The 26822-nt window shown below is 37.7% G+C and overlaps 1 protein-coding gene across 3 annotated transcripts in view; it reads right to left on the bottom strand.

Annotated features, from left to right (window-relative positions):
* Positions 1–236: 236 nt before the first annotated feature.
* The window catches only part of MYLK4 (myosin light chain kinase family member 4), a 232870-nt gene continuing 206284 nt past the window's right edge, over positions 237–26822 (bottom strand). For all 3 annotated transcript variants that reach the window (XM_077492098.1, XM_077492099.1, XM_077492097.1), the window contains 7 exons: positions 18674–18815; positions 18061–18131; positions 15096–15224; positions 12617–12769; positions 10903–10993; positions 10139–10210; positions 237–6730 (listed from right to left, as the gene is read on the bottom strand). In XM_077492098.1, the coding sequence (XP_077348224.1) occupies positions 10163–10210; positions 10903–10993; positions 12617–12769; positions 15096–15224; positions 18061–18131; positions 18674–18815 (634 nt within the window). In that variant the 3' untranslated portion in view covers positions 237–6730; positions 10139–10162. The remainder of the gene's footprint in view (positions 6731–10138; positions 10211–10902; positions 10994–12616; positions 12770–15095; positions 15225–18060; positions 18132–18673; positions 18816–26822) is intronic.

The raw sequence follows: 26822 nt of genomic DNA, 5'->3' as shown, positions 1-26822 counted from the left end.
CAATGCACTACAACTATTGTAAATACTATAATTTAACAACAGCAAAAAAAAAAAATGTTTTATATCTGTTCTTTATAAACCTTTTTTCTGGTCTATAACTGTATGCTGTTGAAGTTGTAAATCTTTTGTATTTTATTTTCTGTATCAGAAGAGGATGGTGTCCCAAAAGCCTAAAATCAACAACATTACAAACACTGCACACAGTAAATATATATATTACAACTAAAACACAAATATTTAAATAAAATGTATTTTATTTCATCTACAATAGTTCATCTATTACATCAAAACATGTAGCAATAAAAATGTACATTGCATGTTAGTAACAATTACAATCCAATGGAAAGCAAACTGCTGGAGAGTATAATTAAGCAACACAGTTGATATAGCTATTAGATGCATAATATTTTCTGGAAAAGCAGAATATAATGGGCTATTAAATGATTTAATGGACATTTCCAAGGTTTTCTTTTTGTCAAATGAGGACATTGCTTCATACCCATATTTTAAAGAAGAGTCCTCCTGAACACCTCACATTTCTAAGGAGCTTGAGTCATGATTCCAGATTACTTGTATGCTGGCACTAGTTAGTAAAAGCTGTTACTGGTCCCTCATCCCCAGGTAACATTCTAGGTACACATAATAGTTGAAGAGGACAGACTTTGGTCTGCAATTTAAAGGTAAAAAACGCATGGGTTTGAGGTTACTATAAAACACAGTTTTTCTGTTTTGTGCTGCTGGGAGTGATGTGAAAAATCACCCACTTTTAAAGCCAAAGGGATATCAGAGAAATAGATATGTAATTAGACAGACAATGCACTAAAACCTCAACATACATTGTTTTACCTCATCTTTCCTGCTACAACAATTTGGCAAGGTGTCTTATTATGGCTGTGCAATCCAGTAGGCACCTCAGGAATCAGCACTCACTAACAGGTCTGTCAGGCCCTAGCTCTTCTTCTGCAAGTCCCTTTGAGGACATTTGTGTTGAGGGTCATGACAGTTAATCTGCTATACCAGCATAGAGAATAGTAGTGAAAGAACAGAAAACAGCATTTTTACTAAAAGAAAGTTATTTTAGGCAAAAATCATTTACAAGGACTATAAACTGCTAAAACGGTGTGAGACCTAATTTGTGCTTTAAATAATCCTGGATATCAATTTTACCAATTGCCTTCATGGAAGGCACAACTACTGTAGACTACCAAAATATACTAGCTAGGGAAATCCCCCTTTTATTCTATACAAATGGCATGTTTGAAAATCTGTTTGAAAATGAGTGCAGCAAAATTATCAATATGCTGTGACAATTAACCCTGACAAATTGTGAAATTTTCTTGGTGGTGGTCAGTTAATCCTTTTGGGACTTTAAAAATAAAGAGCACCATCCTATCCCCTTTGCCTTGGCATTGATTATAATATATCAGGTCCATAGCACTCTCTGAATTCTATGTTTGAGTTACTGGTTCATTCACTGGTTTTACATATATTAACAATATGATAACACAGCCAAAATGTCAAATTTTGTACTTTTATGCAAAAACATAATACCAACATTATAGTACTGAGAAAAGTTAATTAACGGTATGCAGCAGTCTGGGTACCTGAACAGGAGCAAAGGGGATACTCTCAATAACCTTCGAAGGCACCTTTCACCCATTCCCAAAAAACATCACTTATCATTTCAACGTTTGGGAAATCAGTGGGTTATTGAGGTTGACACTGGATCAGCCTTCTTCCCAGATTAGGGATGTTCTATGTTCTTGAGTGTTTGTATCTAGTGCTAGAATAACAGGGTGCGGGAGACACCCACTGCTAGACACTTATCCCAAACTGCAGTTTCCCATTTACACATAAACTGTAAAGTTCTTTGAAAGCAGCCTTTGACGAGCCCTGAGAACCCTTTTTCTTATCAAACTGTTGCCACCATGCAGCCATGATCCCATAGCCAGTGGCAGGTGCATTATAATAATGGCAAGGCAACAGAGGAGGGGAGGAAATACCATGGCTACATTACACCACAAAGATTATTCATACAATTTGGAGGAAAACAGTCTCAAAAATATAATAACCAGTCAGATCTTAGCTGTCTTTTTCTATCCTGCTTATTAATCTATTTATAAACCCACCCAGGTTAAACTATCAGGTCATCTGACTTATAAAACATGCAATATCATATAAAATTGTGCTCTTTCAGCTTATTCATACTTTAAAACTCACTCAAAAATCCTTATCACACCAGTGACTGCTCATAAATACAGAAAATGCATTATAATCCACATACAAATACATTGTAAACATTATGCAGTTGAATACAGAGGGTATTTATTGCACTAAAGAGAAAAGTACTATGTGCAAGGGTGCAGCAAAATTGCTCTTCAATTTACAAAATATATTGTACCAAGTATTACATCAATAAAATAAATTGTGTATTAAATAAAATGTATAATTTCTTGCATGCTGATTAGGTTTTTAATATGTGGCTCAGTTTTAGTGAGCATATACTGTACATTTCTCTTAAAAACGCTGGAAGACATTCAAAGTCCTAATCATGTGACCCATAAAAGGGGCATTATATAAACCCAGGAAAAAGAGCGTGCCTTCTTACATATAAGTTTTAAGGTTCCTAAAATATTTGTATTGTGGTTGAAATAACATATAACATAGAAGATACTTGGAGAAAATTTTAATATGTACATATTTTTACATATTTTTAAACACATTTTTGAATGCAGAACTAAGCTAACCAAATGTCAATCCACATGCATAAAAATCAATATGTAACTCCAGCCAAAACTTGTTTTTAAGTTTTGGATAGCATGGGAAAAGGTCTGAGGCTCTCTTAGATTTTTATTACTGTTTTACATTCTTGTTGAAGATGTTCACCTTCACTTCCTGTCCAACAGTTATTATAATGTCAGAGATTTAAATTATAACTAAAGGCAAAACTTTTTTTTAATTTTGGATAGATTGGATGAGGATTGGATTAGATACCCTGAAGTTAATTTCTAAAGGAGCAAAGAACTGTAACTTTGCAAAGCAATTGTTCCCTTAGTGGATAAGGGGAGGCTGTGTTTCGGGAATATATCTGCTATTTGATACTTATTTGAGTACGTTTTTTGTATACTGTTAAGAGATGCATTGCATATTAAATATGTTGTACTTGGGAAATTCCTTAATACTATATGCACTAAAGGAATTGTCTTTGATCTGTCTTAGATAGTGATACAATATCCCTGATGAAGATTGTATTGATAATTACTATCGAAACGCGTTGGATTAACCGCTTTCTTGTCCGTCACCACCAGCTGTTCTGGGGTCCCTGGATTTTTTAGTAGATAGTATCACTTTTTCAAATGATTTTAACATTTAGAATCGTACTATGGTTGTTTCTATGAACTTTTCTATGAATTATGAATTGGTGCATGTATTAATTTTTTTTTTGTACAATAAATGAATGAATTTTTTAATACATTGATTTTTTATTTACTTAAAAATCCCACTATTAGAGTTTTTTCTATTCTTTAGGATTTGTTTAGTTGCCCTTGCACATCATTGGGAATTTGAAAGAGAGCATTGTCTTCTGTCTCTGATTCAGTCTCCATGCAGATCTGTCTGAAAGAGGGGAGTCCCTGCTCTGAATCATTCCACTATTTCAGCTTGAGCTATTAACCGTTGTAAACAACAGGAGTTTTTCAACAGTGGAGCTAAGGAGATCCTGGAAAATATTTGAAAAGGAGCAGAATGATCCACCTGCTGGCTGCTTTTAAAACCATAGAGTATTACTATGCAGTGTTTGATCTCATCAGTAATTGAACTGCATTTTGTAAGTCCCGAAAATAAAAAAATACAAACTCAGTGCATTTTTCCTCTAATTTTTCCTCTAAATATGATAGTTAATAACCATTGTATACTCAAAACAAAAAAAGAAAGGTTTGGCTGGGGTTTTATGTTCATAGATGAATGCAAGGGGCAATTTATGTAATATGTCTGTAGTATGTGTGCACACGTAAAGATCCATACCCTATGCCAGTAGCATATTTGCTGTATAAAGCAGGGGATGTGGCATTGTCCAAACATTCACTGCAGGAAAACCTTCCGTGTGATTGTGTTATAATATACAGTGAGTAATTCACCACCAGTGAATGTTTAGTAAATGACACATTTACTGTTTTAGAAGTGACTTTTTTTTAGAAGCAGGTCTGTTTTGCAATGCAGTCAAAGATAAACACTTGAAACTTAACGGAACTTAACGGAACAAACAACATGTATGTTTCTCCTTGTTGTATTTGTATATTAAGGACAAAAGAATAGTATGTATTTTTGATGGACCAACTGAAAATGCACTAGGAACCAAATAAGTAGTAGTGCTCAACTCTGCTCTTAAGCTATCTTAACAGATAGTTATATGTTTTATTATAATGGTACTAATTAAAACAGCTGTCCTCCACCTATTACAGGCATACCCCACTTTTAAGTACACAATGGGGTTTATTTACTAAAGCTAGAAAGTGCAAAATCAGGCTCACTTCTGCATAGAAACCAATGAGCTTGCAGGTTTTATTACCAAAGCTTAATTGAACAAGCTGGGGTTAGAAGCTCATTGGTTTCTATGCAGAAGGGAGCCTGATTTTGCAGTTTATAGCTGTAGTAAATAAACCCCATTGTGTACTTAAAAGTGGGGTATGCCTGTAGTCAATGAAGATGAGTGAATTGTTCTGCCAGGTTCATAATAAATTAATAAATTGCTATGCTGTTACAGGAGTTTTTTAAGCTTTGCCTATTCATCCTGATGCCAATAAATGTAAAAAAAAGACACATACTGTTTTATTAAAAAAATTTATAAACAAAACCCATATCTGTGCCCTGATAATGGGTTCAGATGGGTAAATAAATACCCCAGGTTTGAGGTAATTTACTTATTTTTTGTAATTTCTCTTCCATCAAGGGGAAGGAAGGGATATGGGAAATAATTAGTGACACTGACACACATAACACCTACATAGGTTGAACTGGATAGACTATTGTCTTTGTTCAACCTTACCTACTATGTAATTATGTAAGGGTTTAAGTTTGGGTTTGAATGCTTCCCCTCAGTTTTACTCCAGGGTTTACAGCCTCAATATGACAAAATCATGCAACAGTGTAACAGCACTGTTTTCTACTGAATAAATAATGTTATTAACATAAATAGTAACAGATCTAGAGATCCAGTTGGCATATGGAATCTCTGAGATTCAGGAACAGTTAATATTAGTGAACATGTTTTTAATGCTGAGTAAATATGAATCAGGGCAATTGTATATTTTGATTATTTCACAGGTAGATTAGTTAATGGAAACCCAGCAAAGCTAATAATGAGAGTGGTTTGAAGAACAATATAAACAGAGGGTGCCATATCAGTATAAGCCAAATAAAAACAACAATTTATTCAGTATCACTGAGAAACCTCAGAAATGTTGCGCCCCTCTTGTTCTGCAGACTTACTATCAGTGGCGTTTTGTGAGTACCAAGGAAGCTACCGGCTTGTTCCCGCATTTGCTCTCCAGTCCACAGGGACCAATGCCTTTCCAGCGGAGCACACCACATCAGCCCTGTATGCAGCCTGCAGTGATTTTATATGTAAGTAATACTGAATAAAGTTTTGTTTTTTAATTGGCTTATACTGATCTGGCACCCTCCTTTATTGTTTATATGCCTTGGAGGGAGTTCCCAACCCATGGAGGAGCTGCCGGTAAATGTTTTTGAGTCATTCCTCCTATCAAGATCACCATCCCCTGCATTTATTTCCCATAAACTCCTTATGACTGTCTGCTTACCAGTTGAAAGCAGACTCGCTAACTTTAGTGTGTGATTTTGGCTGTTGGGGAACAATAGGTTGGGAGAAGCATATATCTCTTATATTCTGTGGTAGTACACAAACTGTTAATGGTCCTTGAGGGCCAGAGCTGAGTACTTCCAGGGTAAAGGACAGTGCAAAATAAATACACAATTTTATTTAAAGTGAAAATCTGTTACACTTTTTTTATTCAGCAAAATTTCAGAAGTAAGGTCTGAAACCTAACAAAGCCAAAGCTTTTACACCTTAAAGATTATGTTGGTCCAGTCAAAGGTATCATCAAGCCCAGAGAAAATAGGCTTCTCCAGCACAATGACTACTAAGGAATCTGCACTACACGTGACTTACTGCATATGGCTATGATTCATCCCTTTTATTAGGCAGATCTCAAACTACTTGTATTATTGACAAAAGACCACCCAGACATGGAAATACTGATACATGTCCAGGCTGAGAGGGTGTAACAGCATGATATCTAATGTCAAACACATTTATGAAGCACAAATGTGTAAATAGTATGTTTCATAGAAGAGAGCCAAGACTGGGCATGTAGTACAAGTGTGAATGTTGTAAGATTTTACAGAACTATATAACAACCCTAAACCAATGTATTTAAACTGGCACTATGAACATATTCCTGCTTTCCTTCTACAGGTAAGAACACTTCGGCATGGCAGACCCTAGTAAGTAGTTAGTGAGACTCGGGAACTCATGACATCAGTTTAACATAACACATGAAAAAAATTATTGAAGCTAGGCCAGCAATGCCAAGACATGCGCCAGAGGTGAAATGGCACTCATCCAGCTAGTAAATGCCCCAGTCATGTCATAGAAGGTCACAGCACCAGAATTGCTCCAATGTCTCACAGTAGAAGCCACACAGCAGTGTTTCTGTAAAACAAAATACAATACTTTATTTTTTTTTAGTTCAGTGGTTAACTCTGCTACTTTCCTTCAGTTCATTATTTTTATTACTCAGGGTTATGGCTCTCTGAAAACCTTATTATTAGTTGCCTTGAGGGTAGATTAGTAAGAATGGCCGTGCTTCTACAACCCAAAAACATATTTAATATCGCAGCTCAAAGACCAATGATGTGCTGCAATTAACCTCAAATCAGCTTCTAGCAGCTTGTTAGATTTAAAGACGCTGAGTGCTGGATGGTTGCTATATTTTACAGTGGAACATTATTTTTTGATTAGTTACAAAAGAATTGATTATACTATTTAGAATATTTAGAAGAAGAATATATATATATACATATATATATATATATATACATATATATATATATATATATATATATATATATATATATATATATATATATATATATATATATATATATATATATATATATATATATATATATATATATATATATATATTTATATATTAGAAGAAAAGATAGGACACAATCTCCAATGCAAAAAAGTTTTACTGAAGTATTTTCATAACATCAGCTGTTATTTTACGTTATGAAGATACTTCATTACTCTTCTATTCAAGTATTGGTAGATCATTGGGAGCCCACCTTGACACTGCTCCAGGAATTACACAGGTATGAGAGGAGTAACTCACCCGATCAGTGGATATATATATATATATATATATATATATATATATATATATATATTAACACTATAAACTGTGCAAAGTCTCAGAACAGGTTTCATCTATAACAACGAAAAAGTTAGGAGACAAAACCACAAAACACACAGGTTCAGATAAGAGTTCTAATGCCTCCAATGGACTGACATGTTATGCTAACAGTAATTGATTTTAGTAATTTGATCAGCTGCATGATAAATGTATCTAAACCTAAAATGCAAAGTGCATAAAATAAAGGCTGCTAGTAACATTCACAAATCTATGTTAGGGTTAGATTTGAGCACAGACCTTCCCTTTCAATGTCCTGCAGATAAGTGCCCAGTGTGATTTGTCAACTTCCTCCAACTGTTTTGAATTATTCCATTAGTATTTGTTTAGGGACTGTTCACATAGAGTGCATTTAAAAGTGCTCAAAAACACATTCCAAATGCGATGAGAACAAAAATCAGTGTTTCTCAATGAGTACAGTTCTCACTATTGCATTGTGGTTACATGTGTTTGAAAAAAGTAGAGTAGGCTGCATTTTTTCACAAGACTACACGCTCAAAGCTGTGTTAAAGCAATGCATGTGAACGCAACTCATGGAAAAAAAACAAGTGGCAATACATGCAAAGGCATATGAATATAATGGCTTAATCTGTGTGTTTTGATTGCACTCTGGTATGAACAGACTGTCTAAGGGCCCTTTCACAAAGGCAGAGCGATCGGGTCAGTTTTTCAAGTAGACCCGATCAGACCCTCCAGTCTCCTCTATGGAGCAGAGAGTGTTAATGGACATGTGTCCGTTGACACCTGCCGACATCTGTTCTGATTTTGTCCGAGCAGGTGGACTCCAACGGAGCCCACCCAATATGTAAGGGATCCTAATGGTTCTAAAAATGCCATGTTTTTAGGCATTTGTTTTTTTTTTTAAAGATCTGAATGAAAACAGATGCCAGGAGGCACATGTGGGTAGACTCTGCCTCTGTACAAACTTACATATATGGGTCACAAGTGTCCCCAGAAATTTGAAAAGGTGTGGAAGTCATGTATGTCTATTTGGCCTCATGGTGGTAATCGGGGGCAGCTGTAAACAATGTAAAAGATACTTCCCAATTGCATAGGATTATGTAGAAAATAGAAAGAGTATCCATTTTTGGCGGTGATTTTGGTACTCAGACATGAAGGTAATTACAGCTACTCAAAAAGGACTGTAGGCACTGCCAGAATGCCGCAGCTCATTGTTACACCATATCATTCAATACAACAGCATCTTTCAGCCCCTTTGTGGAAACTGAGATATCACTCTAGGCTTGAACTGTGTAATTCTGGACAAATTACCAATATTTTGCAAATATCTTGACTCATATCAAGCTTGCAACACCATCCCCTGCCTGTGCTGGACCAGTATCTTACCTGGCAAGGAAAATAATTAGGAAAACCAGTATGGTAGGCTAACTTGAATGTCATTTAAGAGCAGCAATTACTTTTGTGGGGATCGCATGTCAGCTGCTGGCACAGGCTGGAAAATGTCTGATTCCCCACCCAGAGCACATTCACATCCTCTTCAGGACTGGGAATTTTCTTCTGACAGATTACAAAAATGGATAGTATATGACTCTTTAGGTCAAACGTCATAACCTTAGAAACCCTTATGCCCCATACACACGATCAGAAATTCTGCCAGCAAAAGTCAGATGTGAACTTTTGGTCAGAAATTCCGGCCGTGTGTATGCTCCATTGGACTTTTGCTGGCAGAATTCCAGCCAGCAAAAGATTGAGAGCGGGTTCTTTATTTTTCAGTCCGAAAAAGTTATTTTCCAAAAATGCGTTCATCTGTATGCAATTCGGACACGCAAAAAAAAAAAAAATCACACATGCTTGGAAACAATTCGACACATGCTTGGAAGCATTGAACTTCATATTCACTGGCTCGTCATAGTGTTGTGCATCACTGCGTTCTTGATGGTCGAAAGTTCAGAGAACTTTTGTGCAACTGTGTGTATGCAAGGCTTTAGTGGAATTCCGTTGGAAAAACCATGCACGGAATTTCTGATCGTGTGTATGGGGCATTAGTGTCACATACTAACCATCAGATGACAGGGTGAAAAAAAAACATTAAAGGTATTTGTCATTGACCAATGACCAATAATATTTCAGTATTTCAGTATATGACACTAGCAGCAAGTATATTTCTTTATTCCTTAACGAAACTAAGACATGACTTAGCAAGCATTTTTAACTGTTCAAATAAAAATATAAGGTGACAGGGCTAGTTTCTAAGGATGTTTTTTTTTTTTGTTCTTTGATACCTTACATGGATCTGTTCTGTTGCTTTGCTCAGAACAGTGGAAATATCATATAGGTAGAATCCCATTTTATGTTGTAAACACAAGTTTTCTAGTCTGGCCTAAATCAAACACCTCTTGGGATATTTAAAAAAGTACCAAAAAGGGACCCAAACATTTATGACAATGGGTTAAGAATTGAAACAGTGGAGAAAGCAGCTTTCCTTTGTGTTATTACCCACACTGGGAAAATAGCAGTTGAAATCTGATTAGTAGCGTCAGACAACACCCTTGTGTATCTCTCAATTTTTAAGTCAGCCCAGCTTGTATTAGAATACAGACAGTAACACTCACAGGAGACGTTTGTTAAACATGGTATATATGACACAACGAGACTGTGCAATGTACGCTATTTCAACAAACCTGCTTATTACAGCCTGGAATATGTCACTGCTCTACAGGTGTCTCGGACACAGGGCAGCTTTGAATTTTTCTCTGAAATGGAAAGAAAGAATGAATAGTAGCTTTTATTGCCTACTTGCAAGTAACATATATAAGGGAAATAAAGCCATTAAACACACTGGTAAGAAATTAAGACTGTTGGCACTTCAAATGACAGCTATGTATTAGAGGTCTACGATTACTTTGTGTTTCATTATAACAATATTATGGCATTAACTTTGAGATTAAAACATGATAATGAATTCTGAGCTTGTTCATTTTCTTCTGTATTTTTCCATGGGGTATGTATGGTAGAATACATTAATACATTAATTTAGTTATTAAACTAAAATTACTCTTGCGACATGTTATATAATATTTAAATAATATGTTATATGCAACATAAAAGAAAATATCAAAGATAATTGTTTTTTAATTGAAAAATAAAATGTTAGAGTTGTTTTACTAAAGCAGTAAAGACTTTTCACCAGGCTTAGTAAATAAGGTGAAGCTGTGTTCACATTGAATATCCAACGTGCACGGGAAATTTAAAAAAATAATGTAAAAAAAAAAGTATTTACTAAGCTAAGTGAACATTCACTATGCAAAGTGAATATTTACTTGGCTATGTTAGCAGTCTCCATCTCTTTAGTAAAGTGAACCTACTGAATGATATATTTTTCTAATTGAATGATGTGTTCATGTTTTTAATAACTTATACTTGGTAAAAAATATTCAGTACTTACCAACATGGTTGAATTCTGGCTAATGGTATAGTGCAATTTGGCATTTGATAACCAAGAATGCTTTAATGTTTCAGTTGCGCTCATTCTCCAACTAGAATTAAAACAACCATTTTTGAAATACAGAAAAAGGCCATAATCAAATATAATTAAAAAAAATAGATCACACTAATAAATAAAGAAATGGAGTGAAGTTATCTAGTAAACTGTGACTGGCTTCATCAACACAATAGAAATAAAAATAAACTGCCATATAATGAAAAGTGTTGAAACGAAATTGCTGTTTCTGGCCACAGAAAGAAGCTCATCACTAATAATAAATAACAACAGACATTCTGATCCTTCCACTTTATTTATAACAAGTGCTTGTATTCTGTATTCGTGTATTTTGTTATAGGGTTCTTAAGATCACTCAGAAAGAAATGTGAAATCTCCCCACTGGAAAGAAACCTGACAGAGGTTGTAACCCCTTCACATTCTATCCAGAGCTTTGACAGCTTTACTATATGCCACTTGCTGGCTTAGATACCATATATCAGTGGTGGTCATCTTTAATTTCATGTAGGGCCTCAAGTGCAGCCCCAATCACTTCCAGAGGGCCTCACAATAGCAATGAATTTTTTGTACATTGGGGGTTATTTACTAAAGGCAAATCCACTCTGCACTACAAGTGCAAAATGCACTTGAAATTGCACTGAAAGTGCACTTGGAGGTGCAGTCGCTGTAGATCTGAGGGGGACATGCAAGGAAAATAAAAAACAGCAATTTAACTTGCACATGATTGGATAATAAAATCAGCAGAGCTTCCCCTCATTTCAGATCTACCCCTAAGATGTACAGCGACTGCGCTTCCAAGTGCACTTTCAGTGCATTTTTAAGTGCACTTTGCACTTGTAGTACAAAGTAGATTTGCCTTTTGTAAATAACCCCCATTGTGTTGAGTTAAGCATGCCATTCAAGATGAATAGGCTATAACACACCTCAACTCCTGAAGATGTTGGTGCTGCTGCATTTCTTTCAACATTTGTAGTGATTATTGAAGTTGGTGGTTGCTATAAATACCCAAAAATAATCAATTAAATCAATAATAACCCTAAGCGTTAGTGTAAGTGAACACAATAAAAACCCTCAGGAATGATTTCAGTGGCAGTGCTGTCAACCACCCCCTGTGCCCAGTAGCAATGCTATTTATTTAATTTCCCCATCAATTGTCAGTGATAGTGGTTTTAAATCCACCCCCCCCCCCCCGTTTGTGGTCAGTGCAGTGGCAGTAAAGTGTATCCCACACCCCCCGCCGGAAATGCATATAGCAATCAAAAACAGGAAGAAGATCTGGACAGCCGAACTCCAAAAATTCTTCAATGTTATGCTATGTTAAGCTATGATTAAGCACTACATTGAAGTGTGAAATGCGTTAGCACCTGTCTGTTCCTGCTGTGGCTTGTATTTTGTTCACAAGAATTTTTGAATAAAAGGCAAAAAAACATTTTTTGAGTGCGGCTGTCCAGATCTTCCTCCTGTTTTTATTACGCGCCAGGTGCTGAAATTCAGGGAGCATTTCAGAACCTGCCACATCTATTCTCCTCTGCAAAACAGTTTCTACTGTTGGGTGATTTCAACCAAAATACTAGTAGTTCATAAATCCGCTATATTAAAATGTTATACACATATAGACTTATCATCAGCATTAAACAAATTGGAGGATTATATTTCTTACCATTTTTCCTTGATGAGTAACTTATTAATGAAATCTTTTGCAACGTCTGAAATATTTTTAAATTCTTCACTTTCAAAATCAAATTGTGCAGCCAAAATGTTGTTCAGAGTTTCATTGTCGTTTTCCCCTAAAAATGGTGAAAGCCCACTCAACCTATGGTTCAAAAACAAAAAAATATTTAAAATAATTATTGGTTATAAACAATAAAACATTCTGGAAAAATACAAAAACGGTGCTAATAGATCTCATTTAAACATGCGGCTTTCCTCTGAAAAGCGATCTGCAGTGGATAACTTTTTACAGGAATTTGACAGGTGACTTGGAAGCTATATGTCCCCTTCTCCCTGCCTATTATGTCATAATCTTTTATTAAACACATAGTACAAAAAAGAATTTTCATAAAAAAAAATGATTTTGCATAATAAATACATGCAAAAATATGTTGTTACTTTTCTCTCTAAAAAAGCAGAAAAATTATACCAAACATCATATTAATCCTGCAAAAGTGTATGGCTTGCAGTAACACGCTTTCTCTACATGTTTTGCAGCTTGCTCTACATGTTTCGTAGAGCAAGCGTGTTACTGCACACCATACACTTGATGATGTTTGTTATCATTTTTCTGCTTTTTACTATACCTTTAAGACTCCCACAGTACCATCCTGTGATGGAGTCTTGGTAAACCCATTGATTCAATCTCCCTACCTATGTTAATCATTAAAACCCTGAGGGAGCCATTCTTCTCCTTCTCCTCTGGCCCCTCTCTTCCTGTGTGCACTGCAGGCAGTGTGAAACCCAGCAGCTTTACACTTCCTGCGGTGCATACACAGGAGAAGAGGTGCGGAAGTAGAAGGAGCAGAATAGCTCTCTCCTCTCCCATCCATGCAAGGGAGGAGGGAGGGGGAGCTGTTAGTACTCTGAGCTGTATGAAAGATGCTCTCAGCACAGAACCTTTGCGACAAGCAACCCTGCTGCCCCCCCAACAGTGGCAAAATACCATGGCCTGGTCGCAAGTGCGACCTTTGCGACCTTGGTCGTTTCGCCATTGGCATGCACCACGATGCAGTGCGATTGGAGCCCATTCAAAATGAATAGGTTCACATTGCACTGTACTTAAAGGGGTTGTAAAGGTAATTTTTTTATTTTCTACATAGGTTCCTTTGAGCTAGTGCATTGTTGGTTCACTTACCTTTTCCTTTGATTTCCCTTCTAAATGTTTTTTTGCTTTGTCTGAATATCTCACTTCCTGTTTCTCCTCAGTAAACTTCTCACCATCATTCGAGCTGGTGGTTAGTCAGCCAGAAGAGCTTACTGAACAGCTTACTGAGGAGGAACAGGAAGTGAGAAATTCAGACAAAGAAAACAAAGAAAAAAAAACATTTAGAAGGGAAATCGAAGGAAAAGATAAGTGAACCAACAATGCACTAGCTTAAAGGAAGCTATGTAGAAAATAAAAAATTTACCTTTACAACCCCTTTAATCACATGTACAGGAATGTAGTGTACATCCCTGTGCGATTCGTTGGTGATTCATAGTGTGAACCTAGCCTTATAGAATAAAATGTATACTTTTATTTACAGTAAAACATTCTCTTTTTTAATTAACACTGGTCAACATTTAAAAAAACATTTATGTTTATCAATGAAATAAAAAATAAAACAATTTTTGAAATACAAGAGAAAAAGAAGAGAATTTTTGCAATACAAAAGAAAGCCAAGTTTGTCCCCAAAAAAGCAATGTATGTATTAGTTTGTCATCTTGCGTAATGAAAACGTTATCACTAAGTAAACAGGGCCATATTGGAAATGAGAAAAATGATCTGGTCCATAATGCGCATACAGATACAAGCGCTGAAGTGGTTAGGCCCATTTAAAACTACCCTATCAACAGGGTGACAGTATTGCAGTGATTTCCTTCTCACCGTGTTAAAGTGGAAAAAAATGTATCTACCAGTAGAATAAACAGATAATATAATTATGTTACTTGGCGATTCAGAAAGAAATGCTGTGCTAATGCTAGAGACAGAGAGCATCATATACAGTATGTATTTTATTTATTTTTTTATATTGTCCATAGCTCCACTTTAACCAAAATAATTTAAATATAATATGTCTATCCTCACCATAAGTGCATTGCACTGTGTGCTGTAATAAAACTAACAGACTAAATTTGTGAGGAATGCATCCCACAGGGTGCACAGAGGGCCACATTAAATGTGATTGATATCATTCTCTTTAATGGATGATAAATAATTCTACCTCTTTGTCTCTCTACCCTGCTGTATAAAAAGATAAAAATATTTATTTTTCATTTGCCCTTGCTGTTTCAGCTACAGCACTCGCGTTTTCCCTTTCAAATATCAGCACAAAAGCTAGTTCAGCAAAAGAGCCCGCATAGACAGGAAACCAAGAATAAATCTAAAAAAGAAATTGATAAAGAATATTTCACACAAAACAGACGTATGCTCTTGGCCAACTCACAGCATGTAGGCAATGACTCCCACACTCCACATGTCTGTGGGAAAGGAGACAAAATCATAGTTCACAACTTCAGGGGCAAGGAACTCTGGAGTACCAAAGTGCACTTTCAATTTTTCCCTTGGCTTGTACCTAGAACATGAATAAAAAGAGAGATAAAGTATAATTTCAAAGAGACGACAAAGCATAAAAGCTCCCCACAGACTGGATTCTGGCAAAGTTGTAGTGACACGCTGCACCATTCCTTCCAGTATACTCCACAGGAAGAATGAAGTCTGACACAGAACATAACCAGCCATTTATACATACAATGAGTAATAACCAGATTGGAATAAACTGGCATGTAACCTTACAAAGAAATGCCTAGGAGGTTTTTCCACATGAATAAAATCTGAGGAGTTTCTGTAAATAATATGACAGTCTTTATGCTTTATTGTAAATGTTGTCACAGCTCATACAGCTCGTAAGAACCCAACAAACAGTCTTAGCTTCCTAAAGCTATTCTTCATTGCCTTTTCTTCTTTTGTTTTGAACCTCATAGAACACTTATCATAGGCTTCTACAGCAGACCTTATGGCGGTTTTACCTGGTACTCTGCACCTAAGGCGGGTCGAAACAGACCTTCTGGTACCAGAAGCCCCCTCCCTCCCCAATAGAAAAAATGGCCTTTACATCATTCTAATGTCCTTTAAAAAAGACTATGCTATCTATAAAATGAAAGCTAAAAAAAGCACCCCCCCCCCACATAGAAAAAATGGCCTTTAAATCAGTCTAATGTCCTTTAAAAAAGACTACGCTGTCTATAAAATGAAAACTAAGAAAAAAAAAATTACTGTTCAAAATGATATGTTATCAACACACCTGGATATTTACTTCAAGTTATATTAGATATGTTGAAGTTGCGTGATCACACTCTGGCCAGCTTTGGCAACATATGTTCTGAAATTGTTTAATTCTATACTGTTGGTTATTTTTAAATCAAATTATAAAATTTAAAATTTTTTGCATTTAGCACTTTGGTTTGATTATGGTACTCTACAACTGCTAACTCTTGTATACATATACTGAATTTCCCTATGTTGATTATTTAACAAAATTGTGCTGTGATATGTCTATATAACATGATATGCAGTGATCTCTTCATGTTTACCTTCTTATTAACCCAGTTGATACTCGTAAGAAGTAATTGGTGTGCAATCACAATTCTTTCCCTTTTTTTTGCCTTGAGCTCCAGCGCTGGAGCTACTTGAAACATATACCCACTTTACTAGAATGAGGAATAGAAACCCATCTTAGTCCCATATGTTTAGGTTGTTGAAAAGAGGAAGTCAGAAGATTGAGACTTAGGGCTGGTATAAAAATGAATGACAAAATGGCCTGCAGGATAAATTACTGAGTCTCATTGCTTGAATTGTGCTGGGAGACTGTGGTGCACTGCATGACTGAATAGCAAAACTACAGATGTATTTTGGTATATCACACACTGTATTACACATAAAGCACCATTCTGCTCATAGTGAGGCTTCACAGGCACCTTGGCCTCAAAAAGCAAACTGTTTTGAAGTAGTTTTCCTACTTTCCGATTAATCTTTGGATGGAAGATTATCTGTTGTCTTCTATCCATAGATTGCATAACATAATGAGGGAAACAAATAATTTTATTTTGCCTTAATTCTGGACTACCTTGTTAACACCACAGATAACAACCACAACCATGGCCATTGATTCTGTTTTTTCTGGGACCTTTATGACAAACTTTGCATAGGCTGACTGTATAGTCTTGCCTGTTTCTATTAAAGAGTTGATACATTTCTTCATTAATTCTTCTATTGATGATATATATATACCTGTATATATATATATATATATATATATATATATTACTCATGATCCTTCATTGGCTTACTACTCGGATGTACTTTTTTTTTTTCATAATTTTTATTGTTTTCTGGATAATTTGTACAAGAGGTTATCATACAGCATGTGTCAGATAACGCCTATTTTGGAAGAATGGTAATTACAGTATGTGCGGTTCATCTGATATTAACTTGTACTCTTAACGTAATAGTAATTGTTAAGCATAGATGAACAGTTGGACCATTTTACAGTTTAACATTTTAACAATTTTAGATTCCTTGCCAAAAACCCATTCTAACTGGATTATTTAGAGTATGATCAAATATAATAAAATAAAATAGGTGTTTTTTTTAACCACAATCCATTGAATAGAACTATAGAAGCTGCAATTACAACATGGAAAGGATATAAAGCATTTGCCCGCCACTAAAGAATTATCAGGAAGTAACTGCATATTAGTATGCAAACAGTTAATTCCAGTTAGGGGTCGGGTTTACATTCAAAGTGTATCGCTATGAAAGTAGAAGGCTTTTGGTGTGACAATTTTATTGAAGCAATTAATGATGTCATAGCCCTGTAATTATGAGGACATCTTCACATCAGCAAGTCTTAAGCCCCATACACACTATCAGAATTTCTGCAGATTTTTTTCCTTCAGATTTACCAAAACCATATAATATGAGGTCAAACCTTAGGATTTTAAATGTGTATGCAATCAGACAGGCCCTTGCACTACATGGTTTTGGTAAATCTGAAGACAAAAATCTGCAGAAATTATGATAGTGTGTATGGGGCTTTAGATAAAAGGATTCATAACAGAACATAAAATATACTTTATTGACACAAATAATACCCCAACAGTTTTCTGTTTAACGGGTTCTTAGAATTATTATATCAATAAAGTGCAACTATCTTGTGCTCTTTTTTTCACAATGACATCATGGGCACATATGTATTTTGTGTTGTAGATGATATTTGAAACTAGAAGCTTTTTTTTTTTTTTTAATGATTACAGATCATTCTGTAGAAATACATTAGCTTTATTTTAAATTATTATTTTCGGTACCTTCAATATTATGCTAAGACAATTGTGCAAGCAATAAAAGTTTACCTTCTAGCCAGGCCAAAATCAATAATTTTGATCTGATAATCTTCTCGGCTCACACACATAATATTCTCTGGCTGAAAAGAAATGAGAATAAAGTCAGAATCCATCCTAGAAACATAAATACAACGTGCATAGGAATGTTGTAAATCAGATCATCTTACATGTGCATAAAGTATTAATTTGCAAAATGGAGTCCAGATAACAAAGGTCGAACCAGCCAGATTCATTTACTATTGTAGATTTGACGACGAATACTAGGATTTAAAACTAATAGAATTTAAAATCGGGAAGAATAGACTAGTCTCCCCCCTGCCAGTGCTCAGTGCCTAAATATGCTTTAGTATTTTGCTAGCCTATTTATATATTTTTTGCCTTTTTGAAAGTTAATATTTGCATAAGAATGCATGCCGTCTCCAGTGGCACAAGAGGATTACTAAAGTGAGAAAGATAAAATGTGGCACACTAAAGGGTTTTTTAGGAAAGCTGTTTTTATTTCAGCTATTTCAAATATACAGAATAAAATACAATATTAGCTGTACTCTGCTATACTGCTATGCTCTTGTCCCCCCTTGCCTTAAAAACAGCTTGTAAGTAAAAATGCCCCAAGTTACAGTACCTTAAGGTCTAAATGTATAATGTACATTTGATGCATGTACTGAATTCCTTCACAGATCTGCTTTATAAATAATATTGTATCCACTTCAGAAAGATTGCACTTTTCATCAATAATCCTGTCAAACAGTTCACCACCATCCACGCTGTTGAGAAGAGAAAACAATATTTCATATAAATATTTTTTAAAGGAAATGGAGGGGATAAAATCGCTGTTGTAAAACTGCACATGATTGTACAGCAAATAAATAGCATAACGTGAACAAAACATATGCTCAGTAGAGCCATTAACTAAACTCGGGTCAGGTCCTTATTAACATGGAACCCCAATGGGTTTCAAAATACAAACAGGTAGCCCTTGTACTTTTTTGTGTTCTGTCAGCAGTCAACCTTTTCAAAATAATTATTATTTATGTCAGCTCACATTTATGATGGCCTGTGCACAGCTGAGACTAATTATTTATGATTTGGCAACCTTGTAACATGTGGACCTAGGAATATCAGACGCTTTATTCCACTCAAAGCTCTATAAAGTCTCCATGCTCCAGGACCCAGTACAGAATGTATTAATCACTTAAGCCCAAGAAGATTTGGCTCCTGAACGACTGGGCCATTTTTTGGATTCAGCACTGTGTTGCTTTAACTGACAATTGCGCGGTCATACGACACTGTACACAAACAATTTTTACGTCCCTTTTTCCCCACAAATAGAGCTTTCTTTTGGTGGTATTTGATTGCCTCTGTGTTTTTTATTTATTGCGCTACAAACAAGAAAATAGCATAAGTTTTGAAAAAAACACAATATTTTGTATTTTTTGCTATAATAAATATGCTCTTTTTTTTCTCAATTTAGGCGGATATGTATTCTTCTACATATTTTTGGTAAAAAAAAAAAAAAATCACAATAAGTGTATATTGATTGGTTTGAGCAAAAGTTATAGCGTCTACAAACTACTGGATAGATCTTGTGGCTTTTCTGCACAGCCAGTGATTACCTGTGGTGATCGCTGGCTCTACGAACAGATGTGGCCTCTGGTGATCTGTCATTATGGTGAACAGGTCTAGTGACTGCAACTAGCTGCTCAGAGCCGCAGCAGGAATCAGAAGATGCCTGCCGCCACAGTTCCGTTATCAAAATCCACTTTATTTTTAGCAAAAGATGAAAAGTGAAAGGGCTTATTTTTATCAAAATAACAAATAAGTCCAATAAAAAATATATTGGCCTGTTTCGAGAACAGGTGTCAGGAAGGTACTGTCAGAAGACAGAAGAATAGCGACAGACAAATCCATGTTCCCCAAATGCCTGGAAGAAGAGGCGCATTAGCACCCACTAACACACGCACGCATATGCGCATGAACCAGAATGCGAACAAATGTGTTTGGCACATACCATAACAGATAAAGGCTCCAAATGGGCTATTTAAGCTAGATCAGCACCCAGGATCAGTGCTGTCTCATCTACAGCGTTCCCATGATTGTCCTGTTACCTGTTGATCTGTTTCTGTTCCAGTTATTGACCCAGCTTGTTCTGACTACTCCTGCTCTCCACCTGCATCGACCTCGACTCCTCTACTGCCTCCGCATCTGTACCTGGTCTGACCGCATGTGTATGACCTGGCTCTGTCTGTGTTTCAGTCCTTACGGATCTAACCAGCTGTAAGCATCTGCCCGATAGCCACTGGGACCTGCTCTTCTGCTTTTTACATCCAAGCACCAGCCTGTTCCAGTTTATAGGACATCCGCTCTCATCTGGCATGCCAGCCTACCAGCAACCCAGCAGTCAACAAGACCACCGGCACTTGTGTGATGCTGCACTCCTGCACAGATAATCTTATTTTTTTATCTTGAATGTTCCTGTACTATCTGGACCACTGTCCACCTCTCTTTCCTTTCTGGGTTTGATAAGATTAACATGTTAAATTTGGTAGGGTGTTCTCTTCGGGGAATGATGGAGACTGGGTTCCAGGCATTAATATCTGAAAAGTCACTCTATGTGGTTACAGCTCAACTGTGCTGCTGTCCAGTAACATGGAATTGGATGCTAGGAAACTGAAGGCACAAAGCTGACAGAGCTCAGCAGCTGGGAAGATGTGATGACTGGTGGTTCAATAAGTCATAGGGAATTCTCCAGTACAATTGTTGGCAAAAGTAAAAACCACAATGCACTTAAATGTTTATGGGATTATGTTACCCCGCTGGTTGTGAAGCTGGCTAAAGCACTGATGAATAAGTTCTGGGATGGGAAGATCTGTGGGAGGTGCCAACCATTACGGCCATGGGATGGAAGAAGCAAACAGTGTATGCGAGCCAGACCAGCCATCGTGTGTGGATGAAATCACTGGAGCCTGGACAGAGGCACGGTACTCAAATAGAGAGGCCTCAATGCCTGTCATGTAAGAATGGTGTCACTGGTACTCTAGACAGAAACACGATTCCAGAAGAGGCAGCCGCCGTGGCCAGCGTGGAACACATGCTCCCCTGTTGCCGTGACAATGCGTTTTGTGCGCATGCGCTTTATCAAGTCAGACTTTTTTTACATTTTGTGAATAAACTGCCAATGATTTTACTGGAGAATTCTTATGACTTATTAAACCACCACCCATCACATCTTCCCAGCTCCTGAGGGCTGTGAGCTTTGTGTGTCTTTGGGGGATGGTAGATCTTGTACAGTGCCTTGAAAAATTATTCACACCCCTTGAAATTTTCCACATTTTGTCATGTTATGACAAAAAACTTAAATGTATTTTATTAAGATTTTATGTGATAGACCAACACAAAGTGGCACATAATTGTGAAGTGGAAGGAAAATGAAAAATGGTTTTCAATAGTTTTTACAAATAAATATGTGAAAAGTGTGGCATGCATTTGTATTCAGCCCTTGTGAGTCAATACTTTGTAGAACCACCTTTTGCTGCAATTACAGCTGCAAGTCTTTTTGTGGATTTCTCTATCAGCTTTGCACATCTAGAGAGTGACATTTTTGCCCATTCCTCTTTGCAAAATAGCTCAAGCTCTGTCACATTGGATAAAGAGCGTCTGTGAACAGCAATTTTTAAGTCTTGCCACTGATTCTCAATTGGATTTAGGTCTGAACTTTGACTTGGCCATTCTAACACATGAATATGCTTTGATCTAAGCCATTGCATTGTAGTTCTGGCTGTATGTTTAGGGTCATTGTCCTGCTGGAAGGTGAACCTCAGTCCCAGTCTCAATACTTTTGTAGACTCTAAGCCCTTGTACACACGGTCGGACATTCAGACGGAAAATGTCCGATCGGACCGTGTTGTTGGATAAGCCGACCGTGTGTGGGCTTCATCTGACTTTTTCCGTCGGAATGTCCGACCAACAAAGTTTGAGAGCTGGATATAAAAAGTTCAGACAACATGATCCGATCGGACAAAGTCCAATCGTTTGTAGAGAATTCCGATCGGACAAAGTGTTATGCATGCTCAAATCAAATTCCTAGACCAAAGCTATTGGCTACTAGTCTGAACGTAGTCCCGTCGTAACTAAAAAAACGGCATCACGTTACGATCGGATTTTCCGATAACTTTATCCAACCGTGTGTATGCAACACCAGTTTTGGACAAGATCCGGATTTTGTTGTCGGAATGTCCGATCGTGTGTATAAGGACTAAGAGGTTTCCTTATAAAATGTCTCTGTATTTAGCTCCATCCATCTTCCCATCAACTCTGACCAGCTTCCCTGTCCCTGCTGAAGAAAAGCATCTCCACAACATGAGGCTGCCACCACCACGGTGGGCATGGTGTGTTCAGGGTGATGTGCAGTGTTAATTCTCCACCACATATAGCATTTTGCTTTTATGCCAAAAAAATTACATTTTGGTCTCACCTGACCAGAGCACCTTCTCCAACATGTTTGCTGTGTCCCCCAAATGGCTTCTCTCAAATTTCAGACGGGACTTCTTATGGCTTTCTTCTTGCCACTTTTCTATGAACATTTGTGGAGTGCACAACTAACAGTAGTCCTGTGGATAGATTCTCCCACCTGAGTTGTAAATCTCTGCAGCTCCTCCAAAGTTACCATGGGCCTCTTGGCTGCTTCTCTGATTAATGCTCTCCTTGCCCAGTCTTTCAGTTACGGCCATGTAGGTTTGCAGTCGTGCCATTCTCTTTCCATTTTCCGATGATGGATTGAATGGTGCTCCGTAAGATGTTCAAACTTGGCATTTTTTTTATCACTTAACCCTGCTTTAAACTTTATCCCTGACCTGTTTAGTGTGTTCCTTGGCCTTCATGATGCTGTTTAATGCTGTGTCTCCACGGTTCTCTAACAAACCTCTGAGGGCTTCACAGAACAGCTGTATTTATACTGAGATTAAATTACACACAGGTTGACTCTATTTACTAATTAGGTGATTTCTGAAGGCAATTGATTCCACTAGATTTTAGTCAGGGGTATCAGAGTAAAGGGGGCTGAATACAAATGCATGCCACACTTTTCACATCAACAGTTGGCATCAATACAAGAACTCAATCGACAGGCTGAAATTGACCTTAATGAACTAGTTGGATTATCAGCTTTGAGTCTCTTGCCAAGCCTGCAAATGCTCTCTTAGTATGGGCATTACATGTGCCATTCAGTTCTGCCTTTGTGCAATGTGTCCCACTACACTGCAATAGGGTCTAGTTCCCATGTATCTTTAACCACATTTGTCAATGACCAAGCTCAAAGGGCGAGAACCTAGTGGATAACTTGGAAACTGCCACAAGGCAAATAACAAATGCTATAGAAAACAATACCAATCACAACCATTGTTTTCAAGCACTTTCTCAAATGTCCCATTTAGGGTTTTGCTGAACCATTCAATGAACCCATTAGTTTAGGAAAGATACAGATACATTTTGCAGAACCTCTTTATAACCATAAAGAAGGTCCCTTTATTGGTTAAGATCTTGGACAAAAAACATGTTCTTGCAAACATCTGAAACATCTCCCATGTGATAACTCTGAATGAGGTAATTCTTTAACTCATTGTTTCTGGGTTGTCAAGTGTTCTTTGACAGATTGGGCAGGAATCACAGAAGTTCTGGATCTCCTTGTCTACGCTGCGCCAGTAAAAATATTGCAAAACCCATTCCTGAATTTTAGCTTTACTAAGATGAGCATCAAACACATGAGCATGAGCCAAATGTAACACGTTGTAGCTAAAAGGGTGGGGTATCACTAGTTGTTCAACCACTTTGTCACACTCCATGGTGTTTCTGTGAAACAGATTATGATTTAGAGCAAAGTGGGGAACTGCACATCCACCCCAGATTGCTGAGTCTGTGTTTAACTGTTTAAGACTAGAGATGAGCCAAATGTAACTAGATTTTGGTTTGAGGCAGATTTGGTAAACAGTACTAAAGTATGGGTGCTAAATCCAAACCCCACTGAAGACAATGGGAGCTGACTGTTAATCTTTTGTCGTGCAATTTATATATATGTTGGCAAGAGAGGTGGGATTTAACACAGAGATACAGCACATATGCGTCCATGGTGGCAAGAGATTATACACGCTCAGTATGTGCTCCAAGCACACTGACTAAGCTGTCAACAACAACTCTCAGCCAAGGATTCTGATCAGAAGACAGTGAGATGGGCTCCCTATCATGTAACCACTGTGAGAGCCAATAACAGTGATCACATTATACAGAAGTCACACCTGCTGGGCATTAAAGCCTTCTTAAAGGGCTGCTGCTATAAGGTGATGATAAGGAGATAAAAGTCAACCAAGTTCTAGGTCAATAGGCAAGATTGTGCACTGATCCATAGCAGTCCAAATGCCTCAACATGGGTGGGGGGTACCTTGGTCATGAGGACAAGGATGCTTCCCCACAACCTTGGCCTGGTGGTTGTGGGGGGTGTTGTGGGGGTCTGTGTGTGTGGGGGTGTATCTGAATATGTAAGCCCTCTTTAATAATAAGAGGGATACCAGATACTAACAAACTGTATTTACACAATCCGTTTCCCTTTGTTTACATTCCGCTCTCAATCGTGGATTCTCTGGTGACAGCTGAATATATTGGGGTAGGGATGAGTCATGGTTTTTAAGATGGTGGTGGCTGGCTTCCTCACAACAAGCCTGAGTGCCCGTTCACACTACCGCGACTTGTCAGGCGACTTAGCCGTCTGACAAGTCGCGCTCCGTTCTGTACTATGGAACTGTTCTAATAGGAGCGACTCAAGTCGCTCCGACTTAGAAAAAGGTTCCTGTACTATTTGGGGCGACTTCAGGCGACTTGCATTGACTTACAGAAGTCGTTTTGCAAGTCGGCGCTGAAGTCGTGTGCAGGTCGCGTCTATGAGTCGCGCTGCAAGTCGCGTCGCCCCTGTGTGAACGGGCACTAAGGGGAACTTGTCAAATTTAGTAGCAGTAGTAATAATGTTGCTAGATATATCACTTCCCACTGCTGCTGGAAGTTCAACTTGGCTGAACACCAATTTAGTTCGGCCTTTTTCCAAACTTCTAATCGGGATAATTTTGGTCTGAACATAAGTTCAGACTGAACTGGCATTAGACATTTCTTCAGATGGCTACTTCTTATTTTCAAAGGGTTACGGGACCTTTAGCCTTTGTCCATTTAAGACCCAGTCTTGCTTCATTAACAGTTCATGGTGTGACCCCTGCATCACTTCCACCTTTAGTGAGGCAGTCCCCACTGGGGTGGATAGTTTCAGGATGTCTACATCTTTGTACGCACAAATGACATCCACTCATTCTTCAGGTATCAGCTTTCCTTGCAACCTGTCAAATCCCATAAGAGTGGTGACATTCCAAAAGTTGAGGAGTGCCACAATCTCCCATTCATTAACCCGCATCACAAAATCCTGTGGATTTACAGTTGCAGCAGTATGCACCACATAAGGATACATGGAGAATTGTTGGCCAACCACAGACTCCATCATGCCATTCTCTTAGGGCACTGAGCTGCTAAAAAACCCAAAGAACCTTGAGGGGTTCTCTTTCAGCTTGACTTTTTTTGGACAGTTAATTGTCAAGGTGCTTTTTGAGGCAGTTTTACACCACCAGGGGACCTTGGGGCTGAGGTGCACTTCCTAGGTCGGGAGTGGTTCTTTCGATAAAAAAAGCACCCCTAAGAATCCTTAGTTGTGATTTCATCCAGGGATTGGGTTTGACCCTGAGCCACCTAGTAGTACAGTTTCCTGGAAAGACAAATACAAATCTGCACAGGGTGACCCATTCCACAATCATAATGAGGGTCACCACCTGTGGTTGTAGCCAATTCTGGAGCCGGTGCATCAGGGAATAAAGGTGTGCACGTGCAGGTTTAGTCTTGTCAAAGCTCCAGGTAGGGGCACAGGTTGCTCTCATGGTTGGATGTACTCCCTACCTGGCCAATATTTTACCCTTCAACAGTTTTTAGTTGCATGTGGATTCCAGGGCCAAGCTGAACTATGCCTACTGGGGATCCACAATCAGAATTAGAAAAGGGGCCAATATAATCACCCAGTTTTTCTTAGCCAGCCCTTTTCTCATGACAATCCATTCAAAAAGCATTGGAAAAGCTTCAATGCTGTCTGTGGCAGGCATTTTTTGAAGGGCCTACTGCACGGCTTTCCATCAGCCATATGCACTTTAGATTGCTAGGTCGTTGCAATCTGTCCAGTAAGCAAGTAGTTAGTCTCTTATTCCTGCTGCACCAGGAACTTCTCATGGTAGGTTTGCACTTGCATATTAGCCAGCACCAGCTGTTTGACTAGCTCCTTCATATCTTTGCTGCAGACTTTTAGCATGTGCAGAATTAATTCACAACATAGGACTGGACTGCACCCCTCAATCTGACAAATACATTATCCACCAATTGTAGGGTCGGGGGGAAAACAGGTGCTCACAAATCAGTTCTATAAAATCAAAGTTCACTTTTTTTTCTGCAAAAGCACACAATGGATTTCCAAAAGAAAAGGGTTTATCTTCAGTAAAATATATAATAAGTCCCTACAGAAAATGCACTGCCTTACGCTTGTCTAGATGTTTGCCAAATTAAGCTGGCTGTTAACAGGATTCTCCTGCTTCCTAACAGTTACCTTCAATATTAACCTATGGCTTGATGCTGGAAATATTTATTCAGAATGGCTGCAGCTACAAAGACGTTGGCATGAGACTGTAGCAATGATCAGGACAGTG

This window comes from Lithobates pipiens, unplaced genomic scaffold (assembly GCF_037356315.1).
Source record: "Lithobates pipiens isolate NorthernLeopardFrog02 unplaced genomic scaffold, aLitPip1_a1.2 Scaffold_19, whole genome shotgun sequence".
Taxonomy (NCBI): Eukaryota; Metazoa; Chordata; class Amphibia; order Anura; family Ranidae; genus Lithobates; species Lithobates pipiens.
The sequence above is the reverse complement of the archived record's forward strand: the minus strand, read 5'-3'. Positions and strand labels throughout refer to the sequence as shown.